Source organism: Peromyscus eremicus, chromosome 8a, assembly GCF_949786415.1.
Source record: "Peromyscus eremicus chromosome 8a, PerEre_H2_v1, whole genome shotgun sequence".
NCBI lineage: Eukaryota > Metazoa > Chordata > Mammalia > Rodentia > Cricetidae > Peromyscus > Peromyscus eremicus.
In genome coordinates this window covers 4,524,838-4,544,274 of record NC_081423.1, presented here as the reverse complement: position 1 = coordinate 4,544,274, position 19,437 = coordinate 4,524,838, and the positions used below count along the sequence as shown (strand labels likewise).

General features: G+C 44.7%; 1 protein-coding gene across 5 annotated transcripts in view; it reads left to right on the top strand.

Moving 5' to 3' along the window:
* The window catches only part of Clec16a (C-type lectin domain containing 16A), a 223,779-nt gene that overhangs the window by 4,747 nt on the left and 199,595 nt on the right, over positions 1–19,437 (top strand). For all 5 annotated transcript variants that reach the window (XM_059269996.1, XM_059269997.1, XM_059269994.1 and 2 more), the window contains exon 2: positions 15,337–15,465. In XM_059269996.1, the coding sequence (XP_059125979.1) occupies positions 15,337–15,465 (129 nt within the window). The remainder of the gene's footprint in view (positions 1–15,336; positions 15,466–19,437) is intronic.

The window sequence follows — 19,437 nt, the reverse complement described above, 5'->3', positions numbered from 1 at the left end:
GGGTGAGTAGCTTGTGCTGGCAGAGAGCCAATTGTTCAGTAAGGTCTAGGACCCTAGGCACCAGGGCTAGATCCCAGTGAGCCTTAAGAACCACGCTAGGGAATTGAGACTTTATGCTGCAAACAGTAAGGGTCCTTTATGATCAAGGAAGGTGAAGAATTGGAGAGGGTAAAGGAGGGTCACCCTGGAGGGGGCAGCCGCTCAAGACAGCTGCCATACCCTGGTGGGTTACTGTGGCACCTGCTGGAATCCGAGGTTCTTACCATGATGGCCCTTCTCTCACTCACCAGCACATATCCACGTGCCGTCTGTCTGTACCTTTGCTCTCTTCACTTCAGCTCCCCCTCCTTTTCTTCCTGCCCATTCAAATCCCTAGCTCTAGCCTTAAGTTATGGCTGCTTTGATACAGATTGCCCCAGTGGCTTTAACCAGTGAGAGTCTCATGCTATTATGTCCTCTCTGTTCCTTCGGGGAGTGGATTAGTTACCGGGTCTTGTAGCTTCTCCAAGCTTCATCCTCATTTTGAGTTAGATCCCCAGGGAGCTGGCCAGGGTTCCATAGGCTTGTCATTTTGCCCTAAGAAATTGTCTTAGGGTTGGAGAAAAGGCTCAGTGGTTAAGCGCACTGGCTGCTTTTCCAGAGGACCCAGGTTCAATTCCCAGCATCCACTTGACAGCTTCACAACTGTCTATAACTCCAGATCTGCATGTATATCTGATACCCTCAGATATACATGCAGGCAAAACACAAGTGCACATAAAAAGAAATGATTCATTAAAAAACTTTAAAAAAAAAAAGAAACTGTCTTAGTTTGTGTCCATCTGCTTGTCTTTCCTCATGTGTACATATGCTTCATGAAGGCAGGTCCAGTGTACAGCCAGACACATAGTAAGTGGTCAGCAAATACAAATCACAGGGGAACCAAAGAGGCACTCCTGGCCAGACTTTTTAAAATAGAGCCCTATGCAGGAGCTGTGGCTTTTTCTAGGGCAGATGGCCCTGCCTACACCCCCACCTTGTATCCTAGGCCCTGTCCCACTCTCTGGCCTGGTTTGGTGTCCCTGGGGGGTGATTCACTAGAATCACGCTGTCAAAACCTTCCCCTAATCCTACAGGTGGCCTCTTGGTTCTACTGGCCAGAATGCTGGACACTGACCAGATGAGTTCAAGGCCTAGAATGAGACTTTCTGATGACTGTCTCGAAGATCTCAGGTGCCGAGTAGTCCAAACAGACACAGTGTCCCTCACTTCTCTCCCATACCTAAGATGTTAGGATCTGGAGGTGAATGTGATTTGGGGATGAATTTCCAGTTCTCCTGTCATGCTGTGTACCCCTTCTCCCAGTCCAGCTTGTGGACAAGTTTCTGGATTTCCCAATAGAAACATCCCAGAGGCATGTAGAGTCCAAGGCATCAGACTCACAGCCAGCCCTGGAAACTGCCTGCTGAAGAGAATGTGGGCCTCAGGTTTCTTTCTCTAAAATGGACATAACCTAATTGATTTCCTTTGACACAGGCTTTCATGAACTGCTGGGGTTTGACTTGTGAAATAAGACTCTTGGGAAAGCAGGGTCTAGGGAGGAGGCAGAATTGTTTGCATCCACAGTCCTTGGTGATGAACCTCTGGTGCACTGGTTGCATGATGCAGAAGGCTACAGGTTTTCAATCTAGGCATGAAAGCAGGGGTCTGATATTGGGAGTCCACATCTGCTGGGCTTCTCTTAGGGATTGATGACTTTCCTTACCTAAGGTTCTTCCTTACCATCAGATACTTATTTTCATGCTTCTTTTATTTTTCTTGTTGAATATCTTTATTCTTAGGCAATTGCGTACGTATATACAGTGCATCTTGAATATATTCACTCCTGAGTTCTTCCTCCCATGCCCCTTCTTGTCCCCCCGCACAGCCTCTCCCACCTTTGTGTTCTTTCCTTTCCTTTGTAACCGACTGAATCCAGTTAGTACCGTCTGCTGGAACGTTGACCTATCTTGTGGGTTAATCTTGTGCAGGTGACCATAGCTACAGAGGCCTGTCATGACCAGAAGAGCATTTCATAGAGTCCCCACCCTCAAGGGTGTTCCCTTAGCAGGGAGGGAGTTCATGGCTTCTGGGTTTTTTTGTTTTGTTTTTTATGTATTGGGTTTCCCGCTGGGCCCTCATAAGTCCATGTAAATGCAATAATTATAAGAATACTGCTTCGGTTTACTTGGTTGCTTGGGTTTTTCTTTTTCTTGTTCTTGTTTGAGTTTTTTTTTTTTTTTTTTTTTTTTTTTAAAAAAAACCAAGTTCTTGTGTATTCCAGGCTGACCTCAATCTTATTATGTTGCCAAGGATAGCCTTGAACTTCTGATCATCCTGTATTTATCCCCCAGGTGCTGGGGTTGCAAGTATGTGCCATTGTGGCTGTTTTTATGTAGTGCTGAGATTGAATCAAGGCTTTGTGCATGGTAGGCAGGCACCCTCCCCCTGAGCACAGACCCAGCCGTTGTTTACATTTTTCTGTGACAGACTGGGATCCAGTTGCCTGGTTTTGATCATGGCTCCACCCATGTGGTGTAGGGCCCTGAACCTATATCCTCCCTCAGTTCCCCAGAGGACCAACTCCAGAGCTTGCACTAGTAAACATACTTGTCTTTAGAATGTACACAGAGTTCAAGGGGAAAACACCACTGTAGCAGCTGCTATCTTCATAAGAGAATGATCTTTATTTGCTCTAGTTAAAGCCCAAAGTTATGATTTTGTCTTCTGAAACTGATCTAGATAAGGACTCTGCTTGTCACATGAAGTCTTTGTAACATCCATGTTCATCTAAGGGAGGGAATCTTAATGCTACTGAAGATGCAACTACTTACAAATAGTTGTCAATAGCAAACACGCTTTTATTTTAGCATCAAGTGGGGAAAAAGTGGCACAAAAATGGACTTAACACTAACTACAACTATATAAGCAGAAAAAAAGTTCCAAAGAGTCACCTCTGAGCAACAGAGCAACTGACAGTTTCCACTTCTCTTTTCCTGTTGTCAAAGTTTTCAGTCTCTCTAATATGCGCATTACATTACAAAATAGGAAGTTATTAAACTTGGCATCTTTAAGATACTTTAATGACATACTCTCTCAAAGCTTAGGAATGAGATGCAGCATTGAAGTACTAGGTCTTTTTTTTTTTTTTTTTTTGGTTTTTCGAGACAGGGTTTCTCTGTGTAGCTTTGCGCCTTTACTGGAACTCACTTGGTAGTCCAGGCTGGCCTCGAACTCACAGAGATCCGCCTGGCTCTGCCTCCTGAGTACTGGGATTAAAGGCGTGCGCCACCACCGCCCGGCTAGAAGTACTAGGTCTTAATCCAGCCTGCTCCCCTAACTATTCTCGGCTAAACATATTTTGAGGGTCTCTTCCTAAAACATTACCTAAAGCCATGTGCTAGACACTGCAGAGACAGAAAGTTGGGCAAGGTACAGGTGTAACTGTCACAGGGCTTTAGCACTAGTGGGCACATTTGTGTATCAGCAGCAGACTTGTGGAATGTGGACATGCTGAACAAAACTGTATCCACACTATGCCAAGGAGCTTCTGGAGCTCAGTGGTGGTGTGCGCAACATCCTGAGTTTGACTGAAGACAGCAGGGGAGAAGAAGAGAAGGAGTGTAGCTGGAGAATTTTTCTCCAGCTCCCACCGCCAAGTCCTGCCAGTCCCAGAGCCCACTTATAAAATAAACATACAGACTCTTACATTATTTAAACTGCTTGGCCATTAGCTCAGGCCTATCATTGTCTAGCTCTCACTCTTATATTCAGCCCATTTCTATTAATCTTTACTTTGCCACGTGGCTCGTGGCTTACCAGTACTTTACATCTTCCTTGTCTTGGCGGTGGCTCCAGCTGCTCTCCCTTTCCTTCTTCCTTCCTCAATTCTCCTCTCTCCTTGTCCCACCTATACTTCCTGCCTGGTCACTGGCCAATCAGTGCTTTATTTATATAGAGCGATATCCACAGCACTTCCCCTTTTTTTCTTTTTTAAAAAGGAAGGTTTTAACTTTAACATAGTAATATTACATATAACAAAATAATTATCGAGTAAGAATTATAGTTACAATATAAAAGAAGATATCTATCTTATATTTGTGAGTTTAAGGTTTTATATCTAACTTATCTTTTACCATAACTAAGGAAAATTGTAAGTATCTAGTCTTACACATCAAAGACCTCAGAAGGATATAATACTACCTGAGAAATGGGAGAAGGATGTAAGCAACTTTCAGGAGTCTTGTAGGGTAGACAGAGACAGCTGACAGCCTGGACAGTCATTCAAACTTCTCTTGTAAAGTTGGGGCATCAGTCTTTAGCCCACAGGCCTAGAGTCTCTCATTTACTTTTTTTTTTGTGTCCTGTAGAATGTCTTGTAGTTTTCCCTGTAAATCAGGAACCTGAAGGACCATTTTGTCAAGCAAAGTTCAGTGGTTACCTTTCTATGGGTCCTGTATGTCAAGTTGATCAAGAAGTCCAGGCAAGAACAGTTTCTTGTCCAAATGGCTATTTTGTCAAGGTGAAGATAAACTCCATATGGAGTGTCTTTGATGCCCATACTCTTCTCTGAAGTAAATTGGTGCTATCAGGAGCAGACATGTCTCACTGTCCAGAAAGTCTAAATTTTTAAAACATTTTAAATGCCATATTCTGTAGGTCTTTGAAGTGTTTGAAGACTACCTATCTATCTGAAATATATCTATGTATACCTAGAAGACTTAACTAACATGGCTACAAATATGATTATCATAGATGACTATTAATCTATTTTTTAATTATCCATTACAATTTTAAATGAGTTACATAAACATAATACCTCACACAAGAATAGAAATATATATACAGTATAACAAAATTAAGTTTAAATTTGTACCAATAAACTAAAATCTATAGCAATGTAAGACATTTTAAACAAGTTGTTACTCTTTAAAAGTAGGTTCATTAATCTACCCTTTTATCCTATCATATCTAAACTATCCCCCCCTTTTTTTTAGAGATTGTATTTATAATCAGCCTGTTTTAAATAAAAATATTGGTTTTTCTCTGTCCCATACCAGAGGGCTCTTCTGATTTGGGACACAAGAATCTCTTAACCATTTTTTTTAAGCAATATGTCTGGGTTTAGAGGGGGAGTGAGCCAATTCCATCTCTAAAGCTAGCTTGGTATATTTGGGAATTTGGGCGTAGCTTTTCTTACTACTTCCTGCTGGAGGGTACCATTATATTCCTTCTCAGGTCTTTGATGGGATTGAAGACTAGCAGTTATAGTTACAACTTAGTAGATAGAACATATTAAGTATTAGATTCAGGTTCTTTAGGATAGGACACCTTTTGGAATGATCTTTGTAACATGCCATTTACCTATGCTCTATACTTCTGTGGATTTTAGTATGTGTTTCTTGCTTGATATTGTTTGCATTGGTTGTAGTTCCATCTTATCTAGGTCATTATCCCTCATTATTCCTGGACAATATTTGATAACCATTCCTTTGTATATAGTCTTGTATTAGGTTAGAACTTTCTTATTTAGACAAAAAGGGGGAGATGTAGTGGGTAGCCATTCCAGCTTTGATCTGGAAGTTCCAACCCCCATTGAGACTTCGGCAACTGTCACGCCTACAAGGCGGGGCAAAGGGAGGCGCCTGAGGACCCGAGATCTGGATCGGGGAGCGCTCTCGAGTCTGGGACCCTGGATGGTGGAGGTGGGTCAAGCAGAGCTCCAGAGAACACTGCTGGACTGCGATACACCTTCCCCAGACTCCGCGACCTACCTATCCCTTAATTTGTAAGTTATGCCATTAAATAAATCTCCTTTTAACTACGTGGAGTGGCCTTAATAATTTCACCAATAAAGGAGGGGACGGAAGAGGAGGAAGAAGCAGCATCTACCTGGGTGTAAATCCAATAAAAGAAACGTGAGGCGACATCAGGTTCTTGTAAAGATGTCAGCTTTCTAAATTTAGCTATAGATTTAGGGCAGTGTCAAGGGGAATCCTAGCAGCACTCTTGTGTAAATTGGGACAGTTTTGAAATATTTGTGGAAATGTAGAAGGTTGAGAATGGTCAATATAATATTGACAGATTGGAAGGCAAGAAATTGGAAGTTGTATAGTGCCACATAGCAAGACTTATCATGAAGCTGCAGTATTAGACAGCATAGGATTGGCCCAGGGTAGACAAACTGATGAACAGAATTAGAGCAACCACAGAGACTCACATATGTGGTCGACACTGGAGTGCAGACGAGAAAGAAGTAAAGACCTCCTAGTAAGTGATGGCAGGCCAACTAGTTATGCAGTAGTATGGGCTGAAACCTGTTACTATCCACCAAAACCACTTCAAATGTACTCTTAAGTCAAAATGCAAAGGATAATTTTGTTACAAGATAACAGGACCCTTCGTGAACTTAGCATAAGAAAGGATCTCTTAGGATTTGTGTGATAAGTGCTGTCTAGAGGTCAGCAAGATGGCTTAGTGGGTTGAGGTGCTTGCTGAGTAGCATTATGACCTGTGTTTGAACCTTGGGATCCACACGGTGGAAAGAGAGAACCAGGTCCCTAAAGTTGTCCTCTGATTTCCACACACATGTTAAGGCATATGTGCACCCATTCACATGCACACAAACACATATACAGTTAGATAAATAAATATGTAAACAAACAAATAAAATGATGTTTCAAAGTGCTGTCTAAAGGAAAGATTGGTAAATCATGTCAAGGACCCCAATTTCTCAAACCAATGGAAATGGCAAGTCTTTCCTGGGGCTTAGGAGAATGGCAAAGCCTTCCCCTGTTTGGAGTGTGGATGTTGACAGTGTGTGCAGAGAGTATTAATTAACACAGCACTCTCCTCCCAGATAATTGTAGCATGAGTCTGCTGCCCTATAGTGATCCCTACCAAGATTAGCTAATCTGCTTCCTCATTCAGCTGTATAATAACTGGTTGCTTAGTGTCTCCATCATAGTGCACTGGCCACCCAATCCTGGCTTTTCTGTAGATACATCTGTTGTTTCTTCATTCCTGGTCTCCTCAGTCAGTCAATCTCCAATCTGTGGTCGAAGTACCACAGTTGAGGAAAATAGCTGGAATATTTATTATCTGGTAAAGGGTTTATATATGAAGTAAATAAATTATTGATATATAGGATAAATAAAAAGTTCCATTAATAAGTAAAAGTCACCAAGGATAATAAAGGGGGTAAAAGTATTGTAATTGACCTTGCCCCAAAGATAAAGTGCAAATTTCCATAAATGTGTGAGAGAAGGCACCATCTAACCTTGGTCTTCCTGAGGTAAAACCTCCACACAGGATACCATGGGACTCCACAGAACTGCATCATCACAAAAGGCCAAAGCAAGTGTTGGAGAGGCTGTGAGATGTGAACTCCCAGCCATGGGGCTGACCAGAGGACTGGAGGTACCTGAGCCCCATGTGCTGCCTAGGCCTGTGCAGTGGTAACAATGGGCACATCCTGTGGTTGGGTCATTCGAGTGTCATGTGAAGCCTTCACTTGATGCCAGGCTCATGGGAGCTCTTAGAATCCCCTCAAAAGACTGCCTGAGTGACCTGTCCTTCATATCTGAAAAAGCCCTCTAATAGATTTTTTTTTCTTTTCTTTTTGAGGTTATAGTTTAATTACAACATTTCTCCCTTCCTTTCCACCCTCTAAACCCTTACATATACCCCTCTTCTCTCCTTCAAATTCATGGCCTCTTTTTACTAATTGTTATTGCATGTATGTATGTAGATGCATATATATGTGTGTGTGTATTGTTACATATAATGTGTTCAGTCTATATAATATTACTTATATGTATGCTTTCATGGCTGTTTGGCAGCAGACAACCAATTGGTGTGCTCTTCTCTGGGGAAGGCCACCTCTCCTGCTTCCAGCTTTCCTTAGTTGCCTGTAATTCTTTGTGCAGGCTTGAGGCCCCATGGGCTATTTTCCATCCAGGTCATCCATGTCATCCTCGTTCAGCTCATGTTTGGGAAGTCATGTTATGAGACTCAGTGGATATAGCTTCTGATATTACTAGGTCTCTTAGTTAGGGTTTCTGTTGCTGTGAAGAGGCACCATGACCACAGCAACTCTTATAACAAAAACATTTGATTAGGTGGTGTTATTCCCAGATTGCGGGAACCCCCAAAAGACCACCACGGAGACTGAATCCCACATGTAAAAGCAAAGAGCCTTTATTTCAAGCTTCAGAGCTTGGTCCCTCTGTCTGTCCAACACAGCGGTGAGAGCAGAGAGCCCTGAACTCAGGTGGGGCAGAGTTTTTATCATAGCAGAGGTTGGGGTGAGGGGATATCCAGGGTCCAGGACCCTGATTGGCTGACAATTGTCTAGGGGCATCTGTAAAACAAAAATACGTGTGTGCTAGACTCGGGGACATCTGGCCACCTTATCTAATGGTTGGAATGTTTGGGATGTCAGGTACTTCCTCACCCCTGGGTGGATCCCTAGGTGGTGTCAGCTTAAGGCTTTTCCTGGATCTGGGTGTTGCCTGCCACTAAGCCTGTCACAGAAGCTGTGCCTAGGCCCCTAAGCCTGTCATGGCTGCTGTGTGGTCAAGGGCCCCTTCACAGGTGGCTCACTTACAGTTTCAGAGATTCAATCTGTTATCATCTGGTGGGGAGCATAGCAATGTGCAGGCCGACATGGTGCTGGAGGGGAGAGTGCTACATCTTGCAGGCAACAGGAAGTTGACTGTGACACTGGGTGGTATCCTGAGCATAGGAAACCTCAAAGCCCGCCCCCACAGTGACACACTTCCTCCAATAAGGCTATACCCACTCCAACAAAGCCATACCTCCTAATAGTGCCACTCCCTATGAGATTATGGGGGCCAATTGCATTCAAACTACATTAGGAGACACAGTCTCACAGCAAACTCCCTGATCCTCTTGGGTCTTAAACTCTTTCCACCCCCTCTTCTGTAATGTTCAATGAGCCTTAGATATAGGAATGTTTTGTTGATATATCTGTTGGGACTGTCCTCTGCATTTTGATGTGATTTTGTGTAGTGGTCTCCTCCTTTGCAAAGAGACATTTACTTGATGAGAGGTGAAGACTGCACTTATCTGTGGGTATAAGGACAAATGCTAATAGATTGTTAGGGATTGTGCTGGTTTAATAAATTAGTGTCTGTAGATTCTCCAATAACCATGAGTTAACTAGCACCGATTAGTTAGCTAGGTTTGCAGTACCAAGCATGGTCTCCCTCTTGCTGAGCAGGTCTTAAGTCCTATTGGAGAGCTGTTGGTTACTACTAAGGTGTGTGTGCCGCTACTACACCCTTAGGGTTATCATGATATGCTAGTTGTTGATGTGGTTCATAGGCCTTATAGCTGATAGGACTGTTCGTTGTCTCCCTCCTTTGCCTTCTGATACCATGAGAGCTAGTTCTCAGGGAGGAAGCATTCAGGTCAGTTCCAGCTTCGGGGTCTTTGGACCCTGTTTCTGAAGTGTGTGGTATCTTCAGCAATAGAAACTTACCTTGTACCTCTGGGGATAACCAAGGGCAACAGTAATAGGCTGTATGTTTTAGGAGTCTCTTGGATTGCCCTGGATAACAACTCAAAGAGGGCTTCTCATGTCTGGTGTTGGAATCTTTATTAGGTGATCATTGGCTCACTGTGGGTGCACCATCCGTCCAGATGAGAAAAGTTCTCTAGTAGAACTTTTTGTTGTTGTTGTTTTTAAGACAGGGTTTCTCTGTGTAGCTTTAGGGCTTTTCCTGGAACTCATTGTGTAGCCCAGGCTGGCCTCAAACTCACAGATATCTGCCTGGCTCTGCCTCCCAAGTGCTGGGGTCTAAAGTGTGTGCCACCACCGCCTAGCGAGCTAATAGAACTTTTAAAAAAAGTTATTACATAGCAAAAGAAGCCATTATGATAAAAAACGAGTGTCACTTGAGTTTTCCTGCCTGGGCCACAGTCAGGACAAATCTCTCTCACCTGCCAGTCCCACAGCCTCAGACCCAATCAAGTAAACACAGAGACTTATATTGGTTACAAACTGTATGGCCATGGCAGGCTTCTTGCTAACTGTTCTTACAGCTTAAATTAATCCATTTCCATTAATCTATACCTTGCCACGTGGCTCGTGGCTTACCAGCATCTTCACATGCTGTTTCTCATCGTGGTGGCTGGCAGTGTCTCTCTGACTCAGCCTTCCACTTCCCAGCTTTATTCTCCTCCTTGTCCCGCCTACACTTCCTGCCTAGCCAATGGCCAATCAGTGTTTTATTTATTGACTAATTTGCAACACATTTGCCATACAGAACATCCCACAGCACTTCCCCCCCTTTTTTTTTTTTCCAAAAAGGAAGGTTTTAACCTTAACAAAGTAAAATTACATATAATTTGGGAATTTGGGCGTAGCTTCTCTTACTACTTCCTGCTGGAGGGGGGCGCTGTATCTTATGGGGACACAAAGAAAATTTTAGGATCATGGAGTAGTCCATGAGGCTGTATCATCTGAGCCAGTTGCCTTGAAACCATTCCGGATGTTGGATCATCTGGGCCATGGTGTCATCGGAGACCTTTCAGGGGGTCTTGGCTGGTCAAACCTGATGAATCTTAATCTTGAACAAATCCATAGCCTCTGGCTTTCTGTGGAAACAAAAGAGACTCTTTTCCAAAGCAACATATCCTTATATCCAAATTTTGAAGTCAAGCTATCTTTAAAATATACATTTTGGCATAACTCAACAGCTTTTACAATCAAATGTTTTTCTGCAGTTAAAAATCCCAAAGACAACACAATCCAGATTCTCTGTGTAATATTCATCTTCACGTGGCTTACTTTTTATATTAATTTTACTGTCCCTTTAAAGACTTTATTTTTTAAAACTGTATTTGTTTATATAACTGTATATATCACCTTTTTTGTCTCTTTCAAGCCTACGTATATTTTACACACATTGTAAACTATTACACCTGAATCTGTCTTATTGTAAATCTGTTGCCTTAAATTGCAGCAGCTGTAGCTGCTGGCTCCGCCCACCTCAGCTTCCCAACATGGCCATAGTACTTTACCACCGGCTCTGGGAGCTATCGTGGGTCTATGCTTTTTATCCAAGCAGCGTGTAGCCCAGAAACCTCTTTGCTTTGTACCAGCAAAGGCTAAATCCACCACGCAGCTTAATGTGCCATTTGCAGAGGCCTCATTCCCTCCATACTGCAGGTCGAGCAGCGCACACTAGGAACCCGCCAGTAGCTCAAACTGGCAGCTGCCGCTCATTTGAGAGAGACAATTAGGAAGCTGTTTTTAGCTCCGTTTTAGAATCTTTTTTCTCAGTTTTTAGGTGGAAACTCTTGCCACCACGTTGGATGCCATTTGTCACTTGAGTTTTCTTGCCTGGGCCACAGTCAGGACAAATCTCTCTCACCTGCCAGTCCCACAGCCTCAGACCCAATCAAGTAAACACAGAGACTTATATTGGTTACAAACTGTATGGCCATGGCAGGCTTCTTGCTAACTGTTCTTACAGCTTAAATTAATCCATTTCCATTAATCTATACCTTGCCACGTGGCTCGTGGCTTACCAGCATCTTCACATGCTGTTTCTCATCGTGGTGGCTGGCAGTGTCTCTCTGACTCAGCCTTCCACTTCCCAGCTTTATTCTCCTCCTTGTCCCGCTTACACTTCCTGCCTAGCCAATGGCCAATCAGTGTTTTATTTATTGACTAATTTGCAACACATTTGCCATACAGAACATCCCACAGCAAACGAGCACTTTAGTATCCCCTTCCCCTTTAGACAGGACAGGGTCTCATTATGTAACCCTGGTTGGCCTGGAACTCACAGAGATACACCTGACTCTGCCTCCTGAATGCTGGAATTTCTTCTAAATTTTTGAGAGAAGGTATCACTGTGTAGTTCATCCAGGCTGGTCTTGAATTCAAAGTAGTTCTCCTACCTCAGCTTCCCTAGTGCTGGGATTACAGATGTGTATACCACACCCAGCTTAGTTATCCCTCTTTTTTACTTATCTTCTCTTTCCCATGCCACCAAGCTTAGTTACCTCTTATCTTCTCTTTCCAGTGCCACCATAATGACAGGTGCTCCCTTCTTACAGGGGAGGTCAGTAAGGTACAGAGAGATGAAGTAGCCTGTATCGATCACTGAGTTATTAGTAATGGAGATATCACAAGGTATGCTAATGTGGGCGTCTGTGATACCCCACATACTTTACTGCTTCTCCAGAAGTGACCCACAAGCTCTACTTCCTGCTCTAAGTTCCTTGGACCTTTCCACCTCATTTTTTTCCTTGTGGTCCTCTTTCCCTGACTATTTGGGACCAGCCTGATATCACCTTCCAAAGTCTCTGGTATTGTACAATCTAATAAGGATGTTCATAACATCCCTCATCTTTTTTTTTTTTTTTTTTTTTTTTTGGTTTTTCGAGACAGGGTTTCTCTGTGTAGCTTTGCGCCTTTCCTGGAACTTGCTTTGGAGACCAGGCTGGCCTCGAACTCACAGAGATCCGCCTGACTCTGCCTCCTGAGTGCTGGGATTAAAGGCGTGTGCCACCACCGCCCGGCTACATCCCTCATCTTAATGACCATAGTATAACAGTAACAGCTAAGGCTTCTTATGTGTTGCGTACCTCGTATGCCAGGCACCTTGCTTGGCTGTTCATATCCTTTGTGGTTATTACTATGTTTAGACAGAGCTGCAGAGAGGTGAGGTGAAATGCCTGTCCTAGACTACACCTAGGAGGTGCCAGGGCCAGGGGTCAAACCCAAGATTGTTGCATTACAAGGCCTGATGAGCTCTTTATCACAGCTCTGTGCTATAACTTGAACCCTTACTTTACCTAGTCTTGTATATTATATTCCAGCTTATATTAGTGGAGACTGCCTCTGCCTCATTCAGGGTTTATACAGATAGCACTTGCTGTGTACCAGCTATTCTGGAGTGTATTGGAGTCACCGAGATCATTAAGATGGTTTGCCTGACCTGGAGGTTCCAGTCTAGTCAGAGAGACCAACCATTGAGAACACACTGCTCTGTGAAGTAGCGGGACTGAGATGAGAAGATCACAAGTTCTGGTTTACCTGGGCTAACAGAGCCAGTTCAAGGCCAGTTGGGTTAAGTAGCAAGTGCTTCACAGAGAATAGAGGTGCCAGTGAGGAGGGGACAGCCAGGTCCATGGGGGTTAGAGGTTGGGAGTGAAAAAGCCTTCTCCAAAGAAAGCTTCATTTAGAGATGGTAGCTTGAGCCTTGAATATGAGCAACAGTTGCTGACAGATAAGGCAGCAAAGGCAGTCTGTTCAGACAGCCCACTCAGTTGAAGTCGAACCCTGTCGACTGTAGTTGGAGGCCCTCAGAGTAGATGTACTCACCCATGTTGCTGCTTCCCAGTGAGCCAGGAGTGTGATGTGTGATGCCACTGCATGTATGTTATCTTCCTGGGTATGTATGTTCTATCTCCAGAGTGGGAAGAATCTGCTCCTCCCTGGCCTACACTGCCAGCATTACCTTGTCCCTGGGAGTGTCAGTTCTTGTGTGGACTGTGTGGAGAGTGTCACTGATAACCACAGTGGGAGTGGTATAGTAGCCATCAAACTTTTCAGGGGTGGGGGGCACAGGATATATAGCTCAGTTGTAAAGCATGGGCTTAGCGTATGTGAGGCCCTAGGTTTGATCCTCAGCACCACACGCATATGCACATGGACTCATCATTTTAACCCATTCACCCAGTAGCCTAATTCAGTGGGGCTGCATAGGAACAGCTTAAACAGGTGAGGCAGGTGCAGGAGGCCTGTGAACCCCAATTTGGAAAAGTATTTCTTGCGCCTTGTGGAGGGTCTGTACTGGAATCACAGTGGACACAGATTTGTAACTAGGTCCTACAGTGTGTCCCAGGGCTGTTCAGGTTCTTTAGTGTAGAGGAGAGTGGGCCTTGTGTCCTCCTCCTGTGCAGCACTGTGGGTGGACAGGGGTTCCAGGGTTGCATGACCTATCTTTTTGGAGGGCTTTGCTGCTTGGTGCGTGCAGGCCGGATACGGCTGTAATCCCACTTGCGTGGGAGCTGAGATGAGAAGATCACAAGTTCTAGGTTTCCTGGGCTACAGAGCCAGTTCAAGGCCAGTTGGGTCAAATAACTTAGATCCTGTCTCAAAATAAAATATACTGATGAAAAACGAGGAGGTGGGGGTTTTATGGCTTGGTGACAGAGCCTTGTCTAGCTAGCATGTCTGAGGCTGTAGGTTTATTCCCCAGCATAGTGAGAACACAGAACAGGAAACACTTGAGGCTGTCCTTAAAACTTAACAGACAGCCACAGTGTTACTACAAGAAGCCAGCCCCGGGTTTGGGGATTTAATTTAGCTCAGTGGTAGAGTGCTTGCCTAGCAAATGCAAGGCCCTGGGTTCGGTCCTCAGCTCCCTGCCCCCCCCCCCCCAAAAAAAAAAAAGAAGAAGAAGCCAGCCCTGCTGGGAGAAGCTAGGTCTAATTACTCCACCTCCAAGGTTCTGTCTCTTTGTTCCCTGCTTTTCTGGACTGTAGGAGGGAAGTCCCTCTACTCTCTTCCTGTCTTGCTCTCCCAGCCTCATTCGGAAACTGAGTGTGACCCTGAAAGATGTCTCCAGCCACCTTCTATTGAGCTTGCTTTTCCTTCCTAAGTAAGCCTGAGGCCCTGACAGGTGGGGTTGCCTGGACTGTGGCCTCTCCCCCCCTTTCACTCTAGATTTTAGCAGAGGAGTTGTTCCCCTTGGACAGGAGCTGCTCATTCCGTCCCACTTTGAGTCCTGCTTTCCGTGGGTGCGCTGCACTAGAGAGGAACTATAGGCATTCCAAAAGTAGTGTTGAGTGCCTAGGCTCTGATGTGGGGTCCACTGTCCCTGAACCATGACTCCGTCTCTTGGAATCTCAGCGCCGGTCTTGCTTTGAGTCCTATGTCAGGTGCTTGGCACTGACTACTTCGCTCTTGGCATCCATCACTGTGGACTGTGAGGCATGCCACGCTTGCTCTTCCTTCGGTTCTAAAGTGGAATCCCCACGTGTGCCCCAGGAGCCTCTGTTTTGCCAGTCTGTGGTTCTCTTTAAAGTGTTCAGGTGCTGGTTTCAGGGCTTGGCAGTGGTCTTGTCTCAGTTTGGGCAGATGTCTCCCTGGCATGTAATGCTTCAGAGCTCCTTCTGCCATTTTTCTTGGGTACTGACTTCTGTGTCCTCTGAATGGGAAATTGTGCTGACAGAAACATAAATCCATGGCTGTGCTATGAGTGTGGCCAGTGGCCCTTGGGCCTGGCTTTCAGCTCAGTTTGTGTAAGCTCTTGTTTCTTCCCTTTCTTCTAGGTACCTCTACCATGTTTTAACCAAAAACACCACCGTCACAGAACAGAACCGGAACCTGCTGGTGGAGACCATCCGTTCCATCACTGAGATCCTGATTTGGGGCGATCAAAATGACAGCTCTGTATTTGAGTAAGGCTTGTAGTGCTTTTGTTTTCCAATCCTTCCTCTTCCTTTGAGTGTTTTCCCAAGTGCACACTATGAGTCAGGAACTGATGCTAATTCCATCTTGCCTAAATATCTATAACAAATGTCCTTGAGAGACTGTAGAGGTATAAGCTAAAAATGGAAGAACTATGGAATTGAGCTTCTTTAGAAAAGCTGAAGATGTTGTAGATTGCATTTCAAGTTGTACCCTATTATCTACTCCATGGCATGAGGAATGTCCCAGACAGTTAGGTTCCAAATGAACAGAAAGGTCCTACCCCAAGGGAGTTGCCGAGGGCCAGCACTTAGTGTGTTTATTTTATTTTACTTATTGCTTTGCGTGTGTATATATGTGGTGTGTGTGCATGTTGGAACATGTGTGGGCATATATGTAGGTGGGTATATGCATGTGTGCACATTCATGTGCATGTGTGTGGAGATTAGAGGTTGATGTCAGTTTTGTCCTCCCATCACTCTCCACTTAATTTACTAAAACAAGGTCCCTTGCTGAACCCAAAGGTTGTTAATTCAATCTAGACCAGTGGTTCTCAACCTGTGATTATGAGCCTTTGGGGATCAAATGACCCTTTCACAGGGGTCACCTAAGACCATTGGAAAACAGATAGTACATACATTCATACAGTAGCAAAACTGCAGTTATAAAGTAGCAATGAAAATAATTTTGTGGTTGGGGGTCAGCACAACATGAGGAACTGTGTTGAAGGGTCACAGCGTTAGGAAGGTTGAGAACCAGTGATCTAGACTAACTACCCAGCTTGTCCTCGAGATCCCCTGTCTCTGCTTCCTGAGGGCCTGAATTACAGGCAGGCTGCCATACCCACCAGGTTTCATGTGGGTTCTAGGGATCTGAACTCATGCTTTTGAGGCAAGCCCTATATCCACTGAGCCATCTCCCCAGCCCCTAGTGTGTTGACTGAAGGTAGGCAACAGTGCTGAGTTTTGAGAGGACAAATCTCTCCACCCCACCCCCAGCCCACATGTAAGCCCTGTTGGTGTCCCAATATGTAGCTGGTAGACAGTGAGAGAGCCTGTCTTACCCAGAGTCCACAAAGAAGTTTCTTCCCATCCTTATAGTAGACCAGCAGGCTTAGGCCAGGCCATTTGCCTTCCTGAGCTTCAGTTTTCTTGTCTTTAAAAAAGATAGAAAAGGGGGCTGGAGAGATGGTTCAGTGGTTAAGAACATGTATTGTTCTTACAGCAGACCCGAGTTCAATTCCCAGCACCCACATCAGGCAGCTTACAACTCCTCGTAACTCCAGATTCAGGGGGTGGCCCTAACTTTAGATACATGCACATATACAGACAAACACACATGTACACATAAATAAATAATAATAAAATATTTTTTTTAAAAAGAGAGAAAATGCTCCCTGTCTAGTACCTGGCAGCATACAGGCCTCATGGATGATACACGTGATAGACAGAGGTGTTTCCAATGGACAGCTTTTTAGGCTGGAAACCAGGGTTCCTCTGTACCTGTTTTGAAGTCTTAATGTAAAAGGACAGCCAAGAACACAGATTTTATAAGTGTGTGCTGGGATGGGGGTGGTGAGTGTGAGTACACGTACACCAGGGTGTTCACGTGTCATGGTACATATGTGAAACCTCGAGGGCGGGTTCTTGCCTTCCACTGCTGTGTCTGCCAGGCTCGCTGACCCTTGAGCTTCCATTGAGTTCTGTCTGCTGCCCCTCACTGTAGGAGCTCTGAGGTTAAAGGTGCACACTCCCACATCCGGCTCTTATGTAACTCCTAGGGATTCAGGCTCAGGTCCTCATTCTTGTGTGGCAAACACCCACTGAGCTACCTTCCCAGTCCGGCTTCTTATAAGTTATCTTGACTTGTTTGCAGGACAGCTCTCTGTGGAAAACCTGTAACCCTAGCTCTCAGGAAGCCATGATAGAAAAGTTTTGAGTTCAAAGTCATCCTGAGCTTAGAGACCCTGGTTCAAAAGGAAAAAAAAGAGGTGCTAAGTGCTTCAAGTTTAGTGTTACTTTAGGTGAGGACCCAGGACTATTTGTTACTCAGCTGTGCTAGCTTTGGGCACTAGGGCCTCTGCTCTGTTGGCTCCTTTGTCCCTTGCTTTTTGAACATTGCCTTATTTCCTGGTACTGTAAGATACTCCAGACTCATTTTATAGTTTTTTATTTATTTGTTTATTTTTTTATTTATTTGTTATGTATACAGTGTTCTATCTGCAGGGTATCCCTGCAGGCCAGAAGAGGGCACCGGATCTCATCACGGATGGCTGTGAGCCACCACGTGGTTGCTGGGAATTGAACTCAGGACCTCTGGTAGAGCAGCCAGTGCTCTTAACCTCTGAGCCATCTCTCCAGCCTTCATTTTATAGTTTTGATGGCCTAGACTCAACCGTTTTCCCAAGTATTCTCCCATTCCCCTAAGAATTTTTCAAAAATCCAGCCTTGAAGCTGGAAAGATACTTGCCATACAAGCATGAATTTGAATCCCCAGAACTTATGTAACAGAGTGTGTGATAGCACATGTTTGTAACCCTAGCACCTGTATGGTGAGATGGGAGGCAGAAACAAGAGAGTGCCTGGAAGATGGAAGGTGGGCTAGGTAGCCCGATAAATGCAGCGGCAATGACACTCTGTCTCAAACATGGTAGGAGAGGACCAATGTCCAAAGCCTTCCACTGATTTCCACATTCGGCAATGACACTCTGTCTCAAACATGGTAGGAGAGGACCAATGTCCAAAGCCTTCCACTGATTTCCACATTATTGCCATGTATATACATGCCCCAACACAGACATACATCATACACACAAAGATAAAAAGTATCTAGCCTTGAGAGTTTCACACCAGATCTACTAAGTCACCCCTTCACAAAATCTAGGCACAAATGTCTGGCTGCTTCCCCCACTGGCCATTGAGTGTGCTGATGATTCTAGCGAGTCACTGCTCTGTATAACCGAAAGCAGAGGCAGACAAAGTAGGTCAGATGCCAGAAAGGCTCTGGGGGTCAGTAGGAGCAGTGTCTACAGGCAGATGGGATCCTGGAGTCAAAGTGGGAAAAGAATTTAGTTGTTTGTTTTTTAAGATCATATTTTATCATTCACTTATCCTTTTATGGATTCAAGCAGAACTGTGTTATGTGGCAGTGAGTGTCAAGCCACTGGTCCCATCCCTATGGAGCTGACAGTTGAGGGGAAGAGGCAGCTAGAACTGAGCCACCCAGGGGACTCGTGTGACTACAGGACTCGTTCTCTATTCTCCCTTCCCCTCCCCTCCTCTGCCCTCCCTTCTCATTGTCTTTTTTTCCTTTTCATAGGCAGGGTCTCCTATATTCCAGGCTAGCTTTGAACTTACAATGTAGCCAAGATGATTTTGAACTTCTGATTCTTCTGCCTCCACTGTCCAAGTGCTGGGATTATATAGGTGTGTGCCTGGACACCTGCCTGATGTGATGCTGGGCAAGCGCTCTACCAATTGAGCCGTATCCCCAGCCTTGGATTGCTGACATTTCTTCTGACTATTCCAAACTGATTTTGCTCAAACACACTGAACAAATAAGTAGAAACAACATCTTTCTTAAAGGAAGGGCACTGAAGATCCTATTTTTCCAATGTACCACCACACAGCCCCAGGCCAATGCCCCTGGCCATGTGTAGGCAGATGCCCTTCCAACACAAGAAAGGCAGAAGCAGATGCGGGGGCTCTGTAGGGTCCCTCCACATCAACACCTTCACCTTTCTTCAAGTTCTTTGAAGAGAGGTAGAAAAGCTGCAAACTTGACAACAGAAGTGAGAAGCTCTGCTGTCACTCAGCATCTTTGGGCCCTGCAAGGAAACCCAGTTCTTGTGTTTTTCTGCCCTTGAATATGGGAGTGCAAAGGAAATAGGTTTTGTCGGGGAAGCTAAGGATACAGGTTGTGTATGTGCTGGGGAACGATGCTTGTAGGGTACACCAGCATAG